This window comes from Tachysurus fulvidraco, chromosome 6 (assembly GCF_022655615.1).
Source record: "Tachysurus fulvidraco isolate hzauxx_2018 chromosome 6, HZAU_PFXX_2.0, whole genome shotgun sequence".
Classification (NCBI taxonomy): Eukaryota; Metazoa; Chordata; class Actinopteri; order Siluriformes; family Bagridae; genus Tachysurus; species Tachysurus fulvidraco.
Window position 1 is genome coordinate 13,156,449 of NC_062523.1, and position 21,280 is coordinate 13,177,728.

The window sequence follows — 21,280 nt, forward strand, 5'->3', positions numbered from 1 at the left end:
TGAGTAAACAGGAAAACAGCTAGTGTTTAATGACTCAAATTTTTAGGTGCATCGCATTTACAAATGCTACATGAAATGTGTGTTATGGGACTAATCATACTGTATGTATAACCCTATAACCATTTAAATCAGATTTTAATAAAGGTAATTCTCTCTTTACCTAAATGACATATTGACATTTTGTAAAGCATCATCTTAACACTTTTATTTGTATTGTAATCTTTTGTGTTTTTTATTTTTTTTTTTTGCTTTTCTCATCTTGTCTTTCTACATATATTTTAGACAAGCAGGCAAAAGGAATAACTGCATGCATCAACATAAGCTGTGTGCATGAGTATGAGTGAAGGTCTGTGGTGAACGATAGGACAGAGCACACACATACACACACACACACACACACGCACAGTGCCGGAATATGATTGTGTGTGTGTCTGGATGATGTGTGTGTTGACGTGCCGTAGCAAGAGTTCAGGGAGGCAGCTGAGCAAAATAATTTAGAATGTCCTGCCTGCTGACACAAGGACAAAAGGCACAGGGAGAACTTTCTCATATGTGGCTGCGAGACAATGGCGGAGGCTCGGGCTGCACACTCCACAGCGGTTGTTTTCTTGCTGACCTCTCATCCTCAGAGTGATGGTTGGAGGCAGCAGACAGCCGTCCTCTCCTGCATTTCTCTAGCGCTGCACAGGTACAGCAATTCCAGCGTTGATGAGCAGCATTTTCCTCCACTGCCAACACTTCAACCTGGAGATTAATAACTGTCCTGATTGCATCTACCATAGTGGCTGTCCTGTTTCACTCTCCCTTGCTCTCTTGTGCCCTCTCTCTCTCCCCATTTCTCTCTCTCTCTCTCACTCACTCTCTCTCTCTCTCCTTTTCTGTACATTTTCCTCTACCTATTGCTTACTTCTTTTCTTTTGCCATCTCTTTACATATCTGCTATTCTTTAATTCCCTAATTATAGCCTTATTTCTTTCTCTATTATTCTCATTCTCGTTTTCTTTCTCTCGCTCCACTCCACTAGATTTCATAATGCATTGTAGGTATCCTGTCATATATTTTTGGTTCAATTCAACACATCCACATTGTTCCAATACAGTGAACATACATCTCTCCTAAAAAAAGTGGAAAATGACTTGGTTAAATCAAAATTAGTTTGAACTGTAAAAGATACAGTAGCTGGACAGTGACAGAAAGATTATTACCTTGGACTGAGGAGGGCACTCATTTGTTAGGGAGGCCCAGATGGACTGGAGGTGGGCACCAGGAATCCTCTCTAGGCTTGAAGGCTGAGCTGGAAATGGCTACTGAGCTCATGAGGGAGTACTCAGGGCCAGATCAATGCATCACTCCAAGGCCTGCACACACAAAGCATCAGAGGCATGTGGGAACATGGGTGACATGCTTTACCAATGCACACCTTCACAAACCCAGTTTTATTTATGAGAGCTGAAGTAGTGGATGAACATCTGCAGGAAAAGAAAGGCAGATATGTGGACTTGTCAGGTACAGTATGAGGTTTAATCCATGACTATCAAAAAAAAAATTATGACATATGACAGCCAGACATTTCATGTAATGACATCAAGTAAGTGTGATTATACATATTATGCCCAGGTAATTTCACTGATTACTCTAATAAGGAAGGGAGATTGCAGTATTCTCTAGTGATGTCTGGCAATCACAAACACAGACAACGTAACTGCTTATTGATCCACAGATCAGAGTTGCCGCAAGCTTTTTCCCCCAACAGCTAGGATTTAGGCACTTTACATAGTCTACATTAGATTAAGTATATCTCTTACACTCCCAAGACCCAGTGGTAGGTCTAGACCTTCATTTCATACTCTTAACCACATACCTATTACTATTGATTTTTACAGCAGTTACTAAATAATTTAAAGTAATTAATGGGTAATATGCTTTAGAATGAATGTCTGATTATCAGCAATGGAGCATGAGTGGTCATTTGAGGTGGTTTCCTGTTAAACGTGTGCCTCATTTTCAACATTAGCCACTGAATGTCTTTCTGTCAGTGAACTGCCTTGTCATTCTAATAGAAATTCTTTATGACAGTTTTAACAATGGGATGCGATAATGTCCCGACCTTGGTGAAAGACGTTTTGAATAACAACTGATCTGCTTTTATCAGACAAACTCTTGAAAAATATATAATTTACCCATACTTTCAAGAACCTTGAATTGCCTGTATGAAACGTGCTGTATAAATACATCTAGTTTGCCTTGCCTTCTGTATCCCTCATGTTTTGTTCATTGTTTAGTTATGTTATGTCCATTGCTGGTCCATAACATGACTAAGTCACAGCTGTAACATTTATTTTAAAACATTCCTATTTATGCTTGTTTTCTAATGACAGGTATTCGCGTGTGTAAACGTGGGAAGACAAATAAGAGATTGGGTTTAAGTGGATCATATTATAATCACCAAGAATGTCTTCCTGGTAATAAAATGATGACTTTTAAATGTTTGGTAGTACTAGTAGAAGTGACTTTGGAATCGTGTTACCTTTTATGATGGGTGGATCAGAAACTTCAAGTTATTACAAACAACTGATAAGATGACAGTCTAATAAGATGTAAAGTAGAGCTATGATTTTTAAGGTTAAATTTTATTTTAAAACCATCCACTTCACGCCTCTATAGGAAATATTTCAAGAACTCTGCTATTATCAGTTAACTCATTCAAAGACTATATAGTAGGAAGTTAAAAAGTAGTTTTTGTCTGAGTGTGTAGGAGTGATGGGAATGAGTGAGATGGCACTGGGTTTGGACATAAACGCGTCCCCGTGCGCGCGGCCCAAGGTTTGAATTTGGCTCTCGGCTTCAGGGCGCATGCGCAGTGAGCAACGTGCTGTGCTGTTGCACGGCGCAGCTGTTTGGGGTTTGAAATTCCAACATGGCAGAGGCAGTGGTCAGTCTTCCCCTTCACTAACTTGGAATGGTTTCAGATCGTCAGCACCCGCGCGTAGCCCAAGCAGCCGCCGTCCCTCCGCGAGCCTGTCGGATCGATGTCGCTCTGACCTCCGCCGTTCCCCGGTTACGCACGCAGGTAAGACTTAAGCCTGCCGTTTCAGCCGCATAGCGACCATTTACAAGAGCGCTGGACTACGGGAGAGCGCCTTGCTGTTTCCTCGCGTAGTACGCCTTTCCAGATAGGATCGCTTCCATGCATCATCATCATCATCATCATCATCATCATCATAATACCCCCCACCCAAAAAAATATGCATGACCAAACATCAGCGATTGGATTTCTGTTCCAAAATATGCGCCTTTTCCCTTTGCGTCGTTGTGAAATGGCAAAGTTCGGAGCCTCTGAATGATAATTCAGTTGCATTGATCATCATCGCGGCGTTTCCAGGCTGTGATGAGAGAAAGTGCTGTGACTTTGGTGGTGGGGTTGGAAGTGTTTCAGAGTAACTTTCTTGGCTAAAGGGAAGTCAGTACATTGCGATAGCTTATGTGTCCGCTGAAAAGTTTGTTATGCGTTTTGGCTACGCGAGCGTTTTGCGTTAAGGGCAGAACTGAGAGGACCTGGTGAGAGAGTGGTGCTAAATCACAGCGGGCTTTTAACTCGGGTTTAAGATAAAACCCCAGTATTTAGTTAGAGCAGGAGATTCGGGGACAAAACTGACATGAGCTTCATGCGTGTGGTGTTTACTCCCCACCTCTCTCTCTCTCTCTCTCTCTCTCTCTCTCTCTCTCACTCACTCACTCACACACACACTCACACTCACTCACACACACACACACACACACACACACACACACACACACACACACACACACACACACACACACTCTCTCTCTCTCTCTCTCTCTCTCTCTCTCTCTCTCTCTCTCTCTCTCTCTCTCTCACACACACAAACACTCTTTCTCTCTCAGCTCCCCAGTAGCATTTTGTTGCTGCTTTTGCCTTCGCCACCTTAATATATGCATGTAGGTTAAATGAGTACCTGATGAAATAAAGCCCGTCTCCCCACCCCGGGTTACACGGTGAGGGGAAACCCGATAGCGGAGAGGAAAAGTGGCCGCGCTGAAAAAAGCTCCGGCTTTTGGAATTCCTCCGGCTCTGCTGTTTCCTCCCCCCCGCTTTCCCCTGCTCTATCCCGGCAGAGATGATCAGTAGCACCGCTCTTGATGGTACGTTTCTTTCATTCCATCTCTTTTCTTCTTCGTACAGCAGCATTGTGTGTAAGCTTACTCTAAATGTATGACAGTTTTAAATGATGATAATATCTGTATATAGTGACACATTGCCTACCTGTTTGAGTGCCTTACATAAAGCGTGTTTTAGATCCGATAAGCGTTAAAAAACAAGTTATATATCGACTAAAGCACTGTTTGACAAGAAATCACTAAACCACATCTCTTCATATAAATAACAACAATAATAGCCAACAATAATAATGCATCAGTAACAATTATTATTATTATTGTTGTTGTTGTTGTTGTTATCATCATCATCATCATCATTATTATTAAGTTTTTAAATTGTAGTCTATTTTTAATAGGCTACTTATATATATATAAGTAGCCTATATATTATATATTATATTTCTTTTTATTTATTTTATTTTATTTATTTATTTAAAAATTGGAAATTGTTCCTCTTCATTATTAAACTCAATTTAGTATTTCAATAAGATCAATCAGTAAAGTTAACTTATATTCACTCTTGGTGCTTATTTTCATCTTTTACATTTTAAACATTCTAGTCTTCTTAAACTTATGGAGCAAAACATGGGAAAAATGAGAAATGTATAATATTATCGTAATTAAAGTATTAGTTTGTGTTGATCATGTTATTGTGTTTGTGGTAAGCATTTGCACGTGTTATTGTTTATTATAATTTTTTAAATATTTGTGTTTATCCTGTGAATTAGTGTTCCTTATTGTGGTGTATGTGTGTGAGAAAAGTTTGCAGGGCAGTTAGCTGAATTCGGCTCCATGCATAATGCCATGTTGCTTCCTCCATCAGCACTGCAGGATAGAGTGTGTTCTATACATGTTCTTACATTACACAGATTATAGTTTTCTAACCCAGAATAAATGTTAGATTTAGATCTTTAATTACACCTGACTTTAAATAGGTTGTGTTATTATTCCTGCAGATGTTCCTTATCGCATGTCACACTGAACTGTCCACAAATGTTTTGCGTCTAGTTGCGTCAAACAACATACCACTGTTAGGTTGTAATTCAACAACATACTGTAACACTGTTGTTATATTTAAAAAGTCAGTCGAGCACTGTTCCTTTTCCACAAATTGTTAGAATAATTGTGGACAATGTTAACCACACATCAGTTGCATGCTTAGATTAACACCATTAACAAAAGTTTTTTTTTTCCTGAAAGTGTATTTTTTTTTGTAACGATGAAAAATCAGTTCATGTGCAAGCGAGTAGAATTTGCATTTAACCACACAATTAAAACACTTTCAAGTGTGTTTTCAACTCCTCTTTATCGCTGAGGATCCATCAGTTGGGAAATTTACATTTACATTTAGTATTTTAAAGTCATTTTTTTGTAGTGTGTTCTTATCAGAATGAAAATTGTTCATGGCTTTTTTTTTCCCCTGTAGGTTTTCTGTATTCTTTGCACGACAGAACTGTTAAAGAGCATGCGTGATTTTTTTTTTATTAGATCTCAGTGGTTTAGGGCAGAAGTGGCCTCATTTAAGCTGTGGTAGTTTGTGCAAGTATTTTCGATCAGCTTCTCTCATCCAGCATGAAAGTGAAGTGATTTGGACAGATTTTAGTTCCAGTGTCTGCAACGGTACAGGCTGTTGGTCTGATTGTTTTAACACAGTGAGTTGCGGACATGTGGAAAAGCTGCGGTGGTCTCACATACTTCTGATTTGACCCCAGGTGCACCTATCAGCATGTTAACCAACTTGACAGCACTCTTCACTCTTTATTGTGTGTGTGTGTGTGTGTGTGTGTGTGTTGACATGAAACCTCATGTTGAGTTTTGTGGTGTGCTCGATGACAGAACCTGACCCCTCCCCTTTTCAGCACCCTCTTTAACTTGATGTGTTTGGTGTTGAGACGTTACACATCTTTGATCTTATTAATAATTTTAGATTCTATACATAACATTGGTTATTTAATTGTTCATTTTTTTCTGATTTAGATCAGATTTTTTTGTATTTTTAGAATGGTTTTGTTTAGTTTAACAAACTGTGCTTTATGTGTGAGGCATTATATTAGAGTTTAATGACCACACTATCAATTCACTATATTGCTACTTTATATTATTATATATTTAGCTCTTTTTTATACAATTAAATCATGGCCGAATTGCTAAGATATCCGTATGACTTTAAATGAAAAACTGTTGCAGAGAAAATTATTCATACTGGAACGGATACAAATGTGAATTTATTTTTTTCATGCACTGTTATTTGTTTTAGGGGATTTGTGAATTATGCTTAAACATATTTTCTGGAAATTCGGATGATAAATGTTGTAATACCAACTCCAGTTCAAGTAAAATTGAATCATTGATCAATTGATTCAATTTTATGTAGTTTTCCTCAGAGTGAATTTGACAGGCGTACACATGCGTGGCAAGTGACAGAAGTATCGTGGTGTAAGGAAGTCATACTTTTTTTTTTACTGTTACCTGGTACGATTATAGTCTCACACACAAACAGCTATTTTGCAACGTTCCCTGCAAGTGAACAAACCAAAGGTGTTTAATTTTGCTACGTCTCATGCATGTTCTTTTAAAGATCCCACAAGTGGAATTATGGAAATTTGTGTTTTGTTTTACTGGTTTCACCGCACTTTAATCTGAGATTTTAGCTTCCACGAATTCACTGTGACACACACATTACCAGTTAACTCCTACTGAGTAAGATTTCACTTATTAGGTGTTTGTTAGTGGTGATTTTCTACTTCTTTGTACTCGTTTGTCAGTAGTTTGACTAAAACACCCTGAGTGCTCTATAAAATCTGGCACAGTGTAACGGGTTGGGTGTCTAACCGGCCCAGTCCTCTTGGGATTGTTTGTATAAATGAGACTGACAGTTTTTATCTCAGTGTAATGGTGACAATTAAAGGAAGCTGTAGAAGAAGTCGGCTTGCTGCTAGACGAGCACCTTGGGGGATCTCAGGGCCTGTTTCAAATTGATGAAACACTCATCCGTACAGACGGATACATTTGTCAGTCTCTGTAACAAACCTCATTCAGTTCCCCCCCACCCTTCTTTATTCGAGACAAAAGCCTGGCTCGAATGAAATCTGTAGTGGGTTGTCATCTTTAAGCAAATATGTTAAATGTTGTCTTGTGTGTTTTTCATCAGGAAAACTGAGGAAACCCCTCAGGGAGAGACACATGCAAATACAAATCCCTGTTTTTACAGTGAGAACACCCCCCCCATCTCTCTCTCTCTCTCTCTCTCTCTCTCTCTCTCTCTCTCTCTCTCTCTCTTTCTCTCTCTCTCTCTCTGTGTCTCTCTTTCTCCCGTGGCAGCTGGCTGTGTTATCTTTGTGCGTTTCTGAGAGTGCTGTCATTTCTCTCGATGATCTAAGTTGGGGCATGTTAGAAAGGAGCTGCAGCTGTCTGTTGCTATACTGAGAGATGTGTATGCAGAGATGAAGGACCTCAAATCCTTGACATGCTCCCTCTGCATCCCCCTCCCCCATCACTCATATATACAGACACACACACACACACACACACACACACACACACACACACACACACACACACACACACACACACACATACTTAGACACATATTGCTCATTGGATTGCCACATTTTTGTTCCATACATCCTCTCTCTCTCTCTCTCTCTCTCTCTCTCTCTCTCTCTCTCTCTCTCTCTCTCTCTCTCTCTCTCTCTCTCTCTCTCTCTCTCTCTCCCCCCTCTCTCTCTGATTGACAGCATATGTAAAGACCTGTTTTTGAAATAGATATTATCATTTATCCATGCTGTATACAGACACCTCAGCTCCTGTTTGCATGCTGTCCTGAGTCATAGAGCCAAAGGGAAAATACGGTGAAAATTCCACATCGCTGCTCTAAATGAAAGTCACACGAGAGGAAAAAAAAACCCCAAAAACATCAAACTGTCAGCTTTGAGTTATTAAATGTAATTTGTCCAAAATGTATCAAAGCAATGGGTCAATATAGATAAATTTAAAACATAATTTTGCTATATTTATATTTTTTAGCTTTAGCTTACCTAAACAGAAATCTGGTTGGGAATATGGCTGCAGTGGGAGCATTATGAGATTACTGTAAATAGCGTGTGCAGTGATTTATTACTCCACATGTCCTGGACTGATGAGTCGACTGACTGTGTTTGTCCAACATCTTTTTTTACTTTAAGAATCTTCATTCGGTGCTGAATGCAATATAGTGCAAAAAAAATGCAATGCCTGGAGCAGCAGGACAAGACAAAAATGTGAAATAGTCAATACTCAAGTAATGACCGAAATCTGTAATAAAAGTGAATACAGTTTTATTAGTAGTTTCTTTAGCTAATTATTTTGTGCAGACAACTTGTTGAGGGTTTTAAGAGTGAACTGCTTTTGTGGACATGAATAATAGGTGAAATCTAATCTAGGTTTTCTTCTTATTTTTTTATGCCTTCCTGTCATACTGTAGCTGCTAATTAAATGGGGAACTTACACATCACATATCACATATTTAAAAAAAGCTAGAGAGAGAAAGAGTATGTGTGTGTGTGTGAGAGAGAGAGCGAGAGAGAGAGAGATACTGGATAGCATTTTTCGATCACAAGCTCGATTCACGAATGGCGAGAGAAACGCTGAAATCCGCCGCAGTAACAATGATTGACAGATGGACGTAAATGTGTTGCTGTGCACACTGGACTTCCATTCATTACAACGCATCGCCAAGGCAACACAACCTGACAGCATCATAACCGCAGCAATCACACTGAGCTGACATCAGGATTTGAACTGCTCACATTCCAGTTTGGTGAAAAAAATTTCTCTTTTATATCCTGGTTTATACAAAACAGACGATTGTTTCATTTAGAAATTAGGCAACGTTGTTAACTGATTTTTGTTTCAATGGTGCTTGATGTGTCTCAGAAACCCGAGTGTCATTTTAGATGTCTACTTCTGTCCCTGAACAGACTAGTGGGTTTATTATTTTGCTCACAGGTAGTAGTCCATGTTCTTGACACAACTGCTGTGGTCCATTTGAAGTGAACACAACATATGTCCTCAGTGCTGGGTTTATTTTCCCTTGCTGTGTGAAACAATGAGCTGCCCTTCACCGGATCTCTGTCTGTCCGTGAAGCAAAGCGACGCTGGTGCGTCTGCTGGGAAACGCTTTCGAATATCTGATCCCCAGGTGGCCACAGGGAGGTTTAGTCATAATACGTTTAAACTGGGCTTCTACAACATTCCCCTGCATCCAGTTTTATACGAGCAATTAGCATACCCCCAGTGACAGGAGCGGGGACGTCTACCTTAATCACTGACGTCTTCATTTCTCTGTTTACATTCTAATTAGACATGATAAACTTCCTTATTAACGCGCTCCATGGAGGCAGAATTTTATGCTTTTTAGTTCAGGGACATGCAGGTAGATGCAAACCGGGAAAGAGACAGCAGCACACCTGTTATTAGGTGGAACATATTATTATTATTATTATTATTATTATTATTATTATTATTATTATTATTATTATTATTATTATTATTATTATTATTATTATTATTATTAATTGGGTCTGTGCCATTAGAAACAGTTTAATTATTATTCACATTGACTTACATAAAGATTTCTTTTAATTTTTATTTATTTATTTGTTTGTTTGTTTATATTTATTCATATATATTTATTTATTTGCTTTTGATTGGATTATCTGTAATTCCTGCTTACACCGATCACTCAGTTACTAAGGATTTGAGCATTAAGGTCGGCAATAACATTAAAGTCTGGTTCTGAATTTTTCTGATAGCCAGAGAGTGAAATCAAAGCAGTTTCAGGTCTGATCAGAGGGCAACGTGAATTTCTTTTGGTGCTTTCACTTAAGGTAGCGTTTTCTTTTAACCCTTGCTCTTGTGTTGGTGGTCACCTTTTAAATTGTTCCTAGCAGTTTTGCGGAAATTTTCGTGCTGTTTGTTGCTTGTTTGGCCTTCTGTAAATTGTGAAATTGAACGATTTGATCACAGCTCTGGTTAGACCTGCACCACAGCAGCGCGACAGTTTGTATAGAGTGCAGAATATCAGCGGTGCAGATGGATTGTCTGAGGCCGTCTCCCGCTGCACCAATAACGTGCTTTTATCACTGAACAACCTTGAAAAATGAGACGTGCATTTGCAGTCCTCCTTCACATGTGCGCTGAGCTCTCCAGGAAGGATTTCTTTGGCCACTGATGTGAAAAGATAATGTAAAAAAAGTCACCGTGATAATCGCATAAAGATCCACAATACTTGAAACGTTTAGCCTGTAAAAATCTGCTGGAAAACCAATGGGTTTTTTTTTTTTTTTTTAACATTTTTTTTTATGTGCACTCAAAGTCCTCTTATCCAAATAATATATGTGAATAATATATCTGGCCAAATAATATATCTGAATCCCTTCATTTTCTTCAGTGCTCTATGTCCTTGATATATGCGGGTATGGAGGGTTTTAATTGAGTAAAATTGTAAATTAGTTCTTGTCCCTTACCGTCTAAAGGGTGCAGTGCAAAAAGTCACCTGTTTCCTTCCAGCAAGCGGAGCGTGCTTTTATTACAGGGTGTTAAAAACCCTTCTCTCCTATTCATTTATTTGATGTTTCTTGACATTTAAATTCATCGGAAGCCTTGTAAATTACACAAAGACATGGGGAAAAAAAACATGGCTTCAGAAGATCAGTCATTCTGAGCTCAGCTTGGAGAGCGAATTATATCATCTAATGAGAACATAAAATTGTAATTAATGCATTGAAATTAGCCTCTGAGAAAAATTGTCCATTGATATGCATGACAGAAAACATTCATGTGCTTGAATGTGAGCGCCAATATTTTGGCTCCCTCCTCCCACTGGCAAGAAAAAAAAAAAGTAAAATGAAATCCTTCAGGAATGATGAATTGAGTCATCACGTTCAGCAGCTAATTGTCTCAAATTGATATTTTGATGTACTACTAAAGATCACATAAAAGCAGTTGGATCTTAATTAGTATGATGATCATAGGGAGATGTGCGCGATTGGCGCGGCGCTCCTCTAACTTCCCGGCGCTCCATTCATACTCGGTGGGGGCCCGACGGGCTGGCAGCTTGGCACCATGCCAGGGATTGACGTAGAGAAGCTGGGCTGCGATGGAGAGGTGCTGTGTGAGGACTGTCTGGAGAACTGAAAGCAGAAGCACACAGAAGCTCGGTGAGACGAGTGCGGAGGAGAGGAATGAGAGAAATAAATGTTGGTAAAATGCCATGAAGTTTACGGTGTCAGGCCTACAGAGGGGGATCGGCCTGAAGCAGGCAAAGCCTCACAGGGAGGTTAGTGTTTAGTATCCACCAAAAGTCCTGAAATGCTCTGAGCCAGTGCTATCCAGCTAGAGCTGTAGGGCAGCTGGGTAACCTTTGGACTGGTGTACACTGGTATTTGGAGGCTGTACAGGATGATTTCAATGTATTTACTAGAAGAATAAATGTGTAAGGAAATATTATGGAAGAAGCATGATGGAGCCGGATCACATTTCAGTATATTTGAATATTTGATGTTAGCTGTTAATAAGTTAAGGAATTGTGGATAAAAGGAGATGTGGAAACTTATCAGGAGTCTGTAGCTACACACTTGGCCCCTCGTCTGGCTCTCGGCTCTGACTGGAGGCTTCCAGTGTTAGCCGGTGGGGTAGGCAGCCGGTGCTAATGATGAGCCGTAATGTAATTATCTCATCTCAGCCGTCTGTGGAGCAGCACTTTTCAGCTGTGGTGCTCACCGACATAGCGCTGACCCTGACTCACCCCGGCTTTTACTGCTCCCCTCCTCTCTCTCTCCGGTATTACCCCATCGCCTGCTGCCTTAATATGCAGCCTACGTGGTGCTGTTTGGACCGATGGGGTATGCTCCTGTCCGTGTCAGGATCAGCAAAGCTGCTAATAGATGTGCAATAAATTACATGCAGTTTAGAACGTAACTTGGCTTTTTGAGGCTCAGGCATTTCTGCTACAGTATGTAGAAGGTGCTTTAAACAAGCATTATGTCTTGTATTGCAGTTACAGTATATATTATGGGCTCATGGGTTTCCAAAGTGCTGCAGAAGGAAGGTCATCATTGTAGAAAACATGAGCATTCATGTCACATATACAGTTTGAAACCCCCTTAAACTCTCGGCTGATTTTCAGTTATTTATCTTGAGCTGTATAATTAAGTGGATACCACGAACATGATATGAAAGGTGTGTAGTTATGAGAGAGTCTGGATCTGTAGATGAATGTAAGTTAAAGGATCATTTTTTTAACTTGTAATATGTTATAAGAACATTTCTTACAGAGCGATATGTAAATATGAACAGTTCAAACTTATTTTATTTATGACATTGTTATAAGGTTCTTTTATAGAATTTAAACACCACTACTTGCTTATTGCTTAAGTGTACCATTGACTGAAAATTATGAATGAAAATATTTATGGTTTGGTACCATTTGAATTAGCTTTAATGCACATGAATTATTAAATGCAATCTGCATAAGAGAATGTCTGTGCTTGAGGGGTGCTCTTCATCCATGTCCTCCAGCTGAGCTAATTACAAAGTAAATATGCATGTGATGAAATTAATTGTTGTGAACTACACTATTTGTACATGCATACATATATATACACACACACACACACACACACACACACACACACTCGTATATGTGTGTGTGTGTGTGTGTGTGTGTGTGTGTGTGTGTGTGTATGTGTGTATCTATGCATGTACAAGTAGTGTAGTTCACAAAAATTAATTTTACCAAATGCATATTTACTTTGTAATTAGCAAAGTATTTTATATATATATATATATATATATATATATATATATATATATATATATATATATATATATATATATATATATACACATACACACACACACATCAACACATACACACACTCTGGCACTTCAGTGCTATATATAGTATTGTGTATATTTATTAAGAATAATTAAGAAGGGGTGTGTTGTGCAGTTTACATTGTCAAACGCAAAATACATTGGCATCTCTGCAAAATGTTCATTTCTTTTTATTTATTTGTTGTTTTTTTTTACTAATTACTTGTTACTAAAGTAAGGGTTTATGGGTCATTTGATTAATATCACTAACATTTGGGTTTAGAGGCCTAGGAAAGGAGAGCTGTAATGATCATTCTCCAGGGACACGGATGTGATTTTATTTTTTCAGGATGTCAGAACAACTGCCCCACCCCACACTGCCCCCCTCCTCCAAAGAAAACCATCATAGCCTGTTTTTTTTATTTATTATTGATTTATTATTAGAATTTCTAATTTATTTATTAATTTATTCATGCCTCTCATTGTCCTCTTCTTTTACTTCCTTCCCTTTTTCTCTCCTTCATTTTTACCTCTCTTAAAGAATGACTGAAACTGACCCTGTTTCAATAGTGGAAAGTCAAACCAATTTGATTTCGAATGAGCCTGAAGGCTTCTCTTAATGAAATGCTGACACAACCCACTATATATATATATATATAGATATATATATATAGATATATATATATATATATATATATAGATATATATATATATGATTTATCTGTTCCTTTTATATAATATATATATATATATATATATATATATATATATATATATATATATATATTATTGTGGAGTTAAATAAATGTTTTTTTTTTAATTTGTAAAATTGAAATATTGTACAAACAAATAAACTGATATTAATCACAGAACAAAATTGACTATTTGCAGGTAAATATATTTGCATTCATCGGTACAGACTGTTTAAAAATGTAAAATAAAAAAAAGTTTTTCTTTTATTTATTCACACATTATGTCTCACATTTTATTACGTTCACTTTTATTATTATTTATATTTTTTGACTATTTCTTTTTTTATTGTGATTTTGTTGCTCAGTTTGCTCATTGTATTCCAAAACAAATGGCTTTGGGTCAGAGTGTCATTCTACAGCTTTACTCGCGTTAGTCAGTCTTGCACTTTGTCAGTGACAGTTTGTGTATTAAAGTAGTGAGCAGGGGAAATAAAGGGATTTAAATAAATAAAAGCATTTTGCTTTAGTGGGTCTACCCCGTGACACTTGGTGAAAAAGGAACAGATAATTGGGCATAGCTTTTATGCACAAAAGCAGAGCTTGTGTGTGCACATAAAATATTTATTTGTTATTCAGATCATTGTTGCCCTTTAAAAGTTACTTCCCCTTTAAGAACCAGGCTGCAGTAAAAAGCTTGTTTAGAGTGTGGCCTACTTGACGGGCCCTTTAAGTGTCCACATGGAATTAGATTAATTTAAAAGAGAAAGAGAGAATGAGAAAAAAAATGAGCGCTCATAAGGAGTTCAGCATCATTCCCAAGGTTTATGAGGGCTGACGCCTCCTTTGTGCTCATTATCAGCAGAAAACCTTGGGGAGTAATGTTGACTTTACACTGTCCAAAATAGCAGCTCCAGAAGAGAGTGACGCTTCTTGGCTTTGTGTTCACCTGCACCTCTCGGCCCTCGAGAATCAGAGGAAAGGCTGCAGGTGTGAGCTCGATCTGGATTACGGCTCACGTTTTAAATTTGTCTCGAGAAACGGCTGGGCCATGAAACCTGAGCACTTGTTTGGGCGATTAGCTGTGAATTGCTCTATCTATCCCTTTCATCCCTTTTTTTATCCTTTTAGCACTTTTGGCCCAGAGAAATATTTCCCCTTTATTCCACACTTTCCCAATATTTCATCCGCAGCATATTTTTAATGTTCCCAAAAGCCTTTTACCTCTTTGTTTCCATTATTCATCCCAAAAGTTCTGTATCTCCGAGGCCGAGGGGTTGCAAAATAATTTTGTGTCCAATGAAATTTATGTGGAGCTAAGTCAGCGCTTTGTGTAGGACTGTGCTTGGTCTGTATGGTAAGCCTGTATGTGTGTGTGTGTGTGTGTGTGTGTGTGTGTGTGTGTGTGTGTGTGTGTGTGTGTGTGTGTGTATGTGTGTGTGCTGTCACACTGTCACTATGTCCTAATGCCTCTCCAGAGGGATACCTGGCGAAGCAGCGTACCCAAGCAGACTGCCTTTAGCGGGGCACGACGCTGACATCGGCTTCCCGCTGAGACTAGAGGTGTCACTGCATGTATGTAAACCAGTGACAGATGAGTGCAGAAAACACACACTGCTGAGGGAAACTCTGCTTCTCATCTGCCTTCACTTACAACCAGAGCACTGACAGAGCGAGACAAAACAGTGAAGGACTGGGATTTTCAAACACACACACACACACACACACACACACACACACACACACACACACACACACAGCACGCACGCACGCACGCACACACACACACACACACACACACACACACACACACACACACACACACACACACACACACACACACACTCTTGGTGCAAAGCTTGCAGAGGGGCAATGGAATTGTGGAAGTGTGTCCAGTAGAAACCCAGCTTTACTTAGACGCAGTGATTGAGGAATTCAGTAAAACAGTAAAGACCCGTACAGCGAATCATACACACACATTTACGTGATATATACTGTATACAATTATTAGCTTTCAGCCCTGATTAAAAGCCAGTTTTGACTTAATTCTTGCTCACCGGCGTGCAGATTTAGTCTGAGCTCTCTCATGAGAAAAGGGCCCGGGTGGTAATTGCAAACGAATGAGGATTTGCCGAGTTGGAGCCTCGGGCAGTGTTCCGGGTCATAGGTCATTGGGGGTCAGTGTTACACTCACGGCAGCCTCACTTCAACCCTCTTTCTCTAGAAATAGAAGCTGCTAAGTCATACCGCCGCCAGCAGCATGAATACATCCTTCCCTTTGCCCCCAGGCTGTGTGTTTACACGTATGTGTGTGTGTGTACATGTGTATGTCTGTGTGTGGCCAGTGACAGAATCCTATAAGAACAACTTCTGGTGCTTAAACTAGAAGCTTAAATTCAGATGTGATGAGATACTGCTCCTGACCTGCAGTTTTTGTTATTTTACTTTAAAAGAAAATGCGTGTTTAAAATCAGCATCCACACGCCGAAGTAGCACGGAGATAAACACTCTGTGGTTTCTCCACATAGGCTCTGAAGCGTTATGGCTCTTAAACATTAAACGTCTCTGTCTGAGGCTTGACAAAAACAGCTTGACAACAGAGCTGCTCATTGTCTGTAGGAAAGAAAGGTAACATTATGAACACTGTTCAAGGACAGCAGAGACCTCCATTAACACAGATTAGAGACAAGCAGAATGGCAAGCATTTAAGAAATTCTGCAAACAGAAAAGCACATCACAAACCCCTTGTCCTACCAGTCTAGTCTGTTTCTCAGTTCTCGGTTAGTTCTTGTTGTTAGTAATATATTAGTAATATATTTTACTTTGGTTCCTTTACCATTTTGACAAATTGTTTAATAATGCTTTTTCAGATTGCGCTCCTGCATGGAGGTAAAGTTTACTGTATTTTTTTGACGAGTCTGAAGCTCTGTTTAAAATGAGCTCATGTGTCTTTACTGGCCTTAGGCTTTCTTCACCTTTCTCTTCGATTTCTGCACCGAAAAATTATATTTATATAAGGAGACCCTATATGTACAAAGGGCTTTATTTGTACCTACTTTTTGATTTTCCAAATCATTAATGTGTGCTTATGTTTAAGTCAATCCATTAGTCATCTACAGGAGTCTGTGTTTTTGTTTTGTTTGTGGTTTTTTTTTTTTCATCCATGCTCCATGGGTTATTTTTAGTGGCTCGCAGTGTAAGAAACCCAATTCTCATTTGAGTAGCGAATGACCTCCCGCTCTGTATATTGATGAGTCGGATTTGTTCCTTAATAGAATTGTATCTAATTAATTAGCTTTTAATTGCGAAGAATACAGAACATGCAGATACACACTCACACTCGCATTCACTCGTTACTTAACTACATAAATAATTGTACATTAATTTTCTCGTATTAAAAGGTGGACGTTTATGAAGGCCTTTTCATGTTTATTTGAGCTGCTGAGCTGTGTGTGCCTTTGTGTGTGTGTGTATGTGTGTGTATGTGTGTGTGTGTGTGTGTGTGTGTGTGTATGTGTGTGTGTGTGGACTCACTCTTCCACACAAACTCATTATGCTCAGTGGACCAGCAGAATGCCAGCGAACAGGAAGTTAAAACCTGTTCAATAACATTTTTTTAAACATTTCATTACATTCTTTAATGACAAACTATGACCATCTTAGTGTAAATAAATGACTCTGATCACCAGAATACTTAGACAGCAGATGGAGGTTAGGCTAATGTGTGTTCTTTATGGGATAGGCGTTAAATTGCATGTCGACTGCTGTGTGCACACTGAGAGGAGGTGAAGGTGAAGGACCTGTTGTATTCATTCATTTAGTTTAGTTTTCTTTTCTTTTTCTTTGCCTAATCATGACAAATTGACATCGTCCTTATTCTTTTTCCCCCCACACATTCCTGCATCGCACTTTCTCCTGTCCTTTCTCAGCGCTACAACCCATGCCGCCCCCACCCGAAACCACCCACCCCGCCTCTCCTTCCCCCACAACACCCCCCTTCCTCCTTCCCGCCTCTAGCTGTCCTTCAGGCCTCACTTCAGCGTTTCAATTTACTGCCATTAAGACAGCCAGTGAGCCTTACTTCTCCGTAAACCAGCTTTGCTTTCATCGCAGACTCTGTCCTGGGAAACACTGTCCAGACACGGAGCTGAGCGAATTCATTTGCGATCTGTTGCAGCAAGGAAAACTGTGCATGATCAGAGTAGTGTGCAAAATGTCAATTCAATATTCATCCACTTAGAAGTGCAGCGGTGCTGTCAGCGACCGGTTTTTTGTCCCGGTATTAGCGCAGCCATGAATGGGCACTGACGCTGCCTTTATGGCTCTTAAATAGAGCTGAAAGTGGTGTGCAATGAACGCTATTAATATTTATTAACACTCTGGACCAGGAGGTTAAAAGCAGCAGTTTTGTTTGGCTGTATGATTTATTGTGCTGTTGATGGACTACACAGCTGTGATGTTGAAGGTTAGACTCACTGCCGTACCCATCACAGAGATTCATATGTCCATGACCTTATGGAAACATCCCAGTCATTTTCGCATGGGAGAATTCACATTATTTATACATCAGTGCATAGACTTGGATACATTGCAAATGTGTTAACGTGATTCTTTTATATTATTGCACTCTATTCATATAAAATTAAGTGATATATGTGTATGCATGTGCATCATCAGTGTATGTGTGTGTGTGTGTGTGTGTGTGAGAGAGAGAGAGAGAGAGAGAGAGAGAGAGAGAGAGAGAGAGAGAGAGAGAGAGAGAGAGAGAGATGGATGCTGGTGCTTTTGCTCAGCTGAGCATCACACCTGCATTAGCTCTGAATTATACCTTTTTCCCTCTCTTCAAATCGATACAGCGACGACAGACGAACACTGGCTGCGACGGGTCACTCTGTGAGAGAGAGAGAAAAAGAGAGAGTCCAAGTGAGAGAGATGGATCAGCATGTGCCAGAGACCTGTCGTTCTCACAGGGAAAGAGAGAAAGAGAGACAGATGAGCCCAGAGACCTGTGGCTCTACGTCTCCATAACACACTGATCCGGAGGCAACCGGAGGCGAGACAGAGGCAGGAGAAGGTTTTAGGTTTTGCATAAGATATAAAATCAGACCAGATTCGGAGCCAAGTTTAGACGCCAGGTTTGAGCTCAAATGACACAGGCAAAAATTGTACAGATGTCTAATGATATATTGCAGTACAAGCATGCACGTCTTCTTAAATATGAACAATAGTAGTTTGAATGCAGCATACGAGGTAAATAGTACTGCTGCTTAAAAAATCTGTGAAAAATTGATAATGCTACTTGTTATTAAAAGCCTACAAAATACTGAAGAAAAATATATTATATATATATATATATATATATATATATATATATATATATATATATATATATATATATATATATAATTAGAATCTAAGTAGCCTCTTCCAGTTAGAGTTTGTAATTGCGTTATAATTCTGCCTATACCTGCAATAAAAGTGTATTATTTTATCACTATATTGATATTATATCATTATTGCGATCAGCCCTAGTCCTTGTGCACAGTACAGTATAGTGTTTATTAATAATTATTGTGATCCTGGACTTGCCATACTGACACTGCACAAGCCTGTAATCTCTGTATGAGAGCCCTACCATGCCTACATGACAGATGCAAATTTCTAAAGTGTTTATTTTGCTCTTAGGTCAGTTTAATTAAAGCCTTGTTGAGATTACCAACCACAGTAGTAGTAGTTGTAGTAGTAATATTAATAATAATAATAATAATAATAGTAGAACATTTCATACATAATTAAACAGACAATTAAAAAGATAATTAAAATCAATTAGGGGCATAAAAGGAGCAATAGCAGCAATAATAATGAAATTAAATATATAAAAAGATACAATACAAAGATTTCGTAAACTACAAGAATAAATAAAAATCAAAATCTAGAAATTATATAAAAGAGTTTGTGAAAGGAGAGAAGACTAAAAGTAGAAATAAAAGATATGCTCTAAAAGTAAATAAAAGTGATAAAGTAAAATAGCAGACAGGATAAAAAAGAATTGTTAGCAAAAGGAAAACAAGAACAGTAGTAAATGACAGAAAAAAATAAAAACAGAAAGTAAACAATAATTTGTAAAAAAAAAAAAAAAAAAGAGAGAGAGAAAGAAATGATAAAACATTGAAATGATATAAAATACAGTTTTTATTGACACAATTGATTAAAGTTGTTAAAACAACAAAAAGAAATGGTAAAGAAAAATGCAATTTGGAACGGGGAAAAAAACAGAATCAAACCAGAAAAAAATTGCAGGAGAAATCATCAAAAATGTCTTCAGCTGCTTTTTAAATTGATATATAGTCCAGTGCAGCAGCCCATATTGTCTATATGTTTGTTGATAAAAGGGTGTACTTATTAAGCGGAGTAGCTGTAGGTCTGCTGGATGATCCTGGTGATGATAAAGCACTCAGTAGGTTTTACAGGGTGCTGAAACACACTTCACTGCCTCCTGTGTGCTGTATAAAGCTCAGATCTGTATTCTGTGATGTGTGCGGCGTGATCCTCTATTTGAGCCGTGCTAGACTGTGCCAGTGGGCGAGCCAATTTCCCATAACACCCCCCTCTGCTCAGGAAAGTTCCCCGTGCAGCAGGGCCACCTCACTCCAGTAACTTTGGCGCAGTACAGTCCAGAGATTTCTATTTCATATTGACCAGAGATTGCTTCAGTTTCCTCATTCCACCTTTTGAGCGGCCCGTGTTCTGAGCCTGACCTTCTCCTGCCACCGCAGTCAATAGTGACCGCCAAGCACCATGGGCTCTAGACGGAGCAATGCTATTTACAGCTGACGACCACATTGTCTTTCGCTTTTGTCTACTGCTCTTAACGCTTAATCGTTCAAATAGAAGCATTATCGGGATTCTTAATTGGAGTTTATTTGTACAGTACTGAAAGAACAATATCCAGAGCACCCATTGACATGTTTAGCTTTTCCTTATTTATTTAATTCTTTATTTTCTTACATTTAGCCAAGCTTTATGTTCTTATGAACATAAAAGCAGCAGACACACGTCACATGTTCTGTTTGTTAATCCGCTGCATGTAGACCTGCATGTTAATGGTAAGGAAACAGGGTGTCATTTTGATATACGATCAGTGGCAGTAATTACATTCTGCAGTTATGTACCTTTTCCTGAAAAAAAAAAAAAAAAAAAAGCTTTCCCAGGCAGGGAGTTTCAAGAGCTTTGTTCATATATGTGCCAATTTTCTACTATCAACGCCTACCAGTATAGAGTGAAGAGCTTGAGTAGAATCTCGATGTGTGCTACACTGAACATCCTCTTAGATATAAGCCTACTTTTGTAATGTAAAATATGTAAATGACCCATTTTATTTGCATATATTGATCTCCCCATAGTGGCATTTCTCCCACAGCTTTAGTGAAGTGAAACTTATTTGACTAGGAGTTGGCTAACTCATAAATAGACATGTCTTTAAGTTGTGAAGTAGATGGACGAATTTGGTTCCCAGAGGCGGATTGAGCCTCACTCTGCACTACAAAGGATTTTCA

At 38.8% G+C, this 21,280-nt stretch overlaps 1 protein-coding gene across 4 annotated transcripts in view; it reads left to right on the forward strand.

Moving 5' to 3' along the window:
* The first annotated feature begins 2,867 nt into the window (after window positions 1-2,867).
* Window positions 2,868-21,280, forward strand: part of fign (fidgetin) — a 44,767-nt gene continuing 26,354 nt past the window's right edge. The window contains exons 1-2 of one of the 4 annotated variants that reach the window (XR_003443311.2): window positions 2,932-3,070; window positions 18,581-19,096. Coding sequence is in view for 1 of the 4 variants with exons in the window: in XM_027164171.2 (XP_027019972.1) it covers window positions 4,140-4,164 (25 nt within the window). In the remaining 3 variants the exon portion in view is untranslated. Of the gene's footprint in view, window positions 3,071-3,850; window positions 4,165-18,580; window positions 19,097-21,280 lie in introns of those variants that run through there. The other 3 variants (XR_007140713.1, XM_027164172.2, XM_027164171.2) reach the window with 3 other exon arrangements.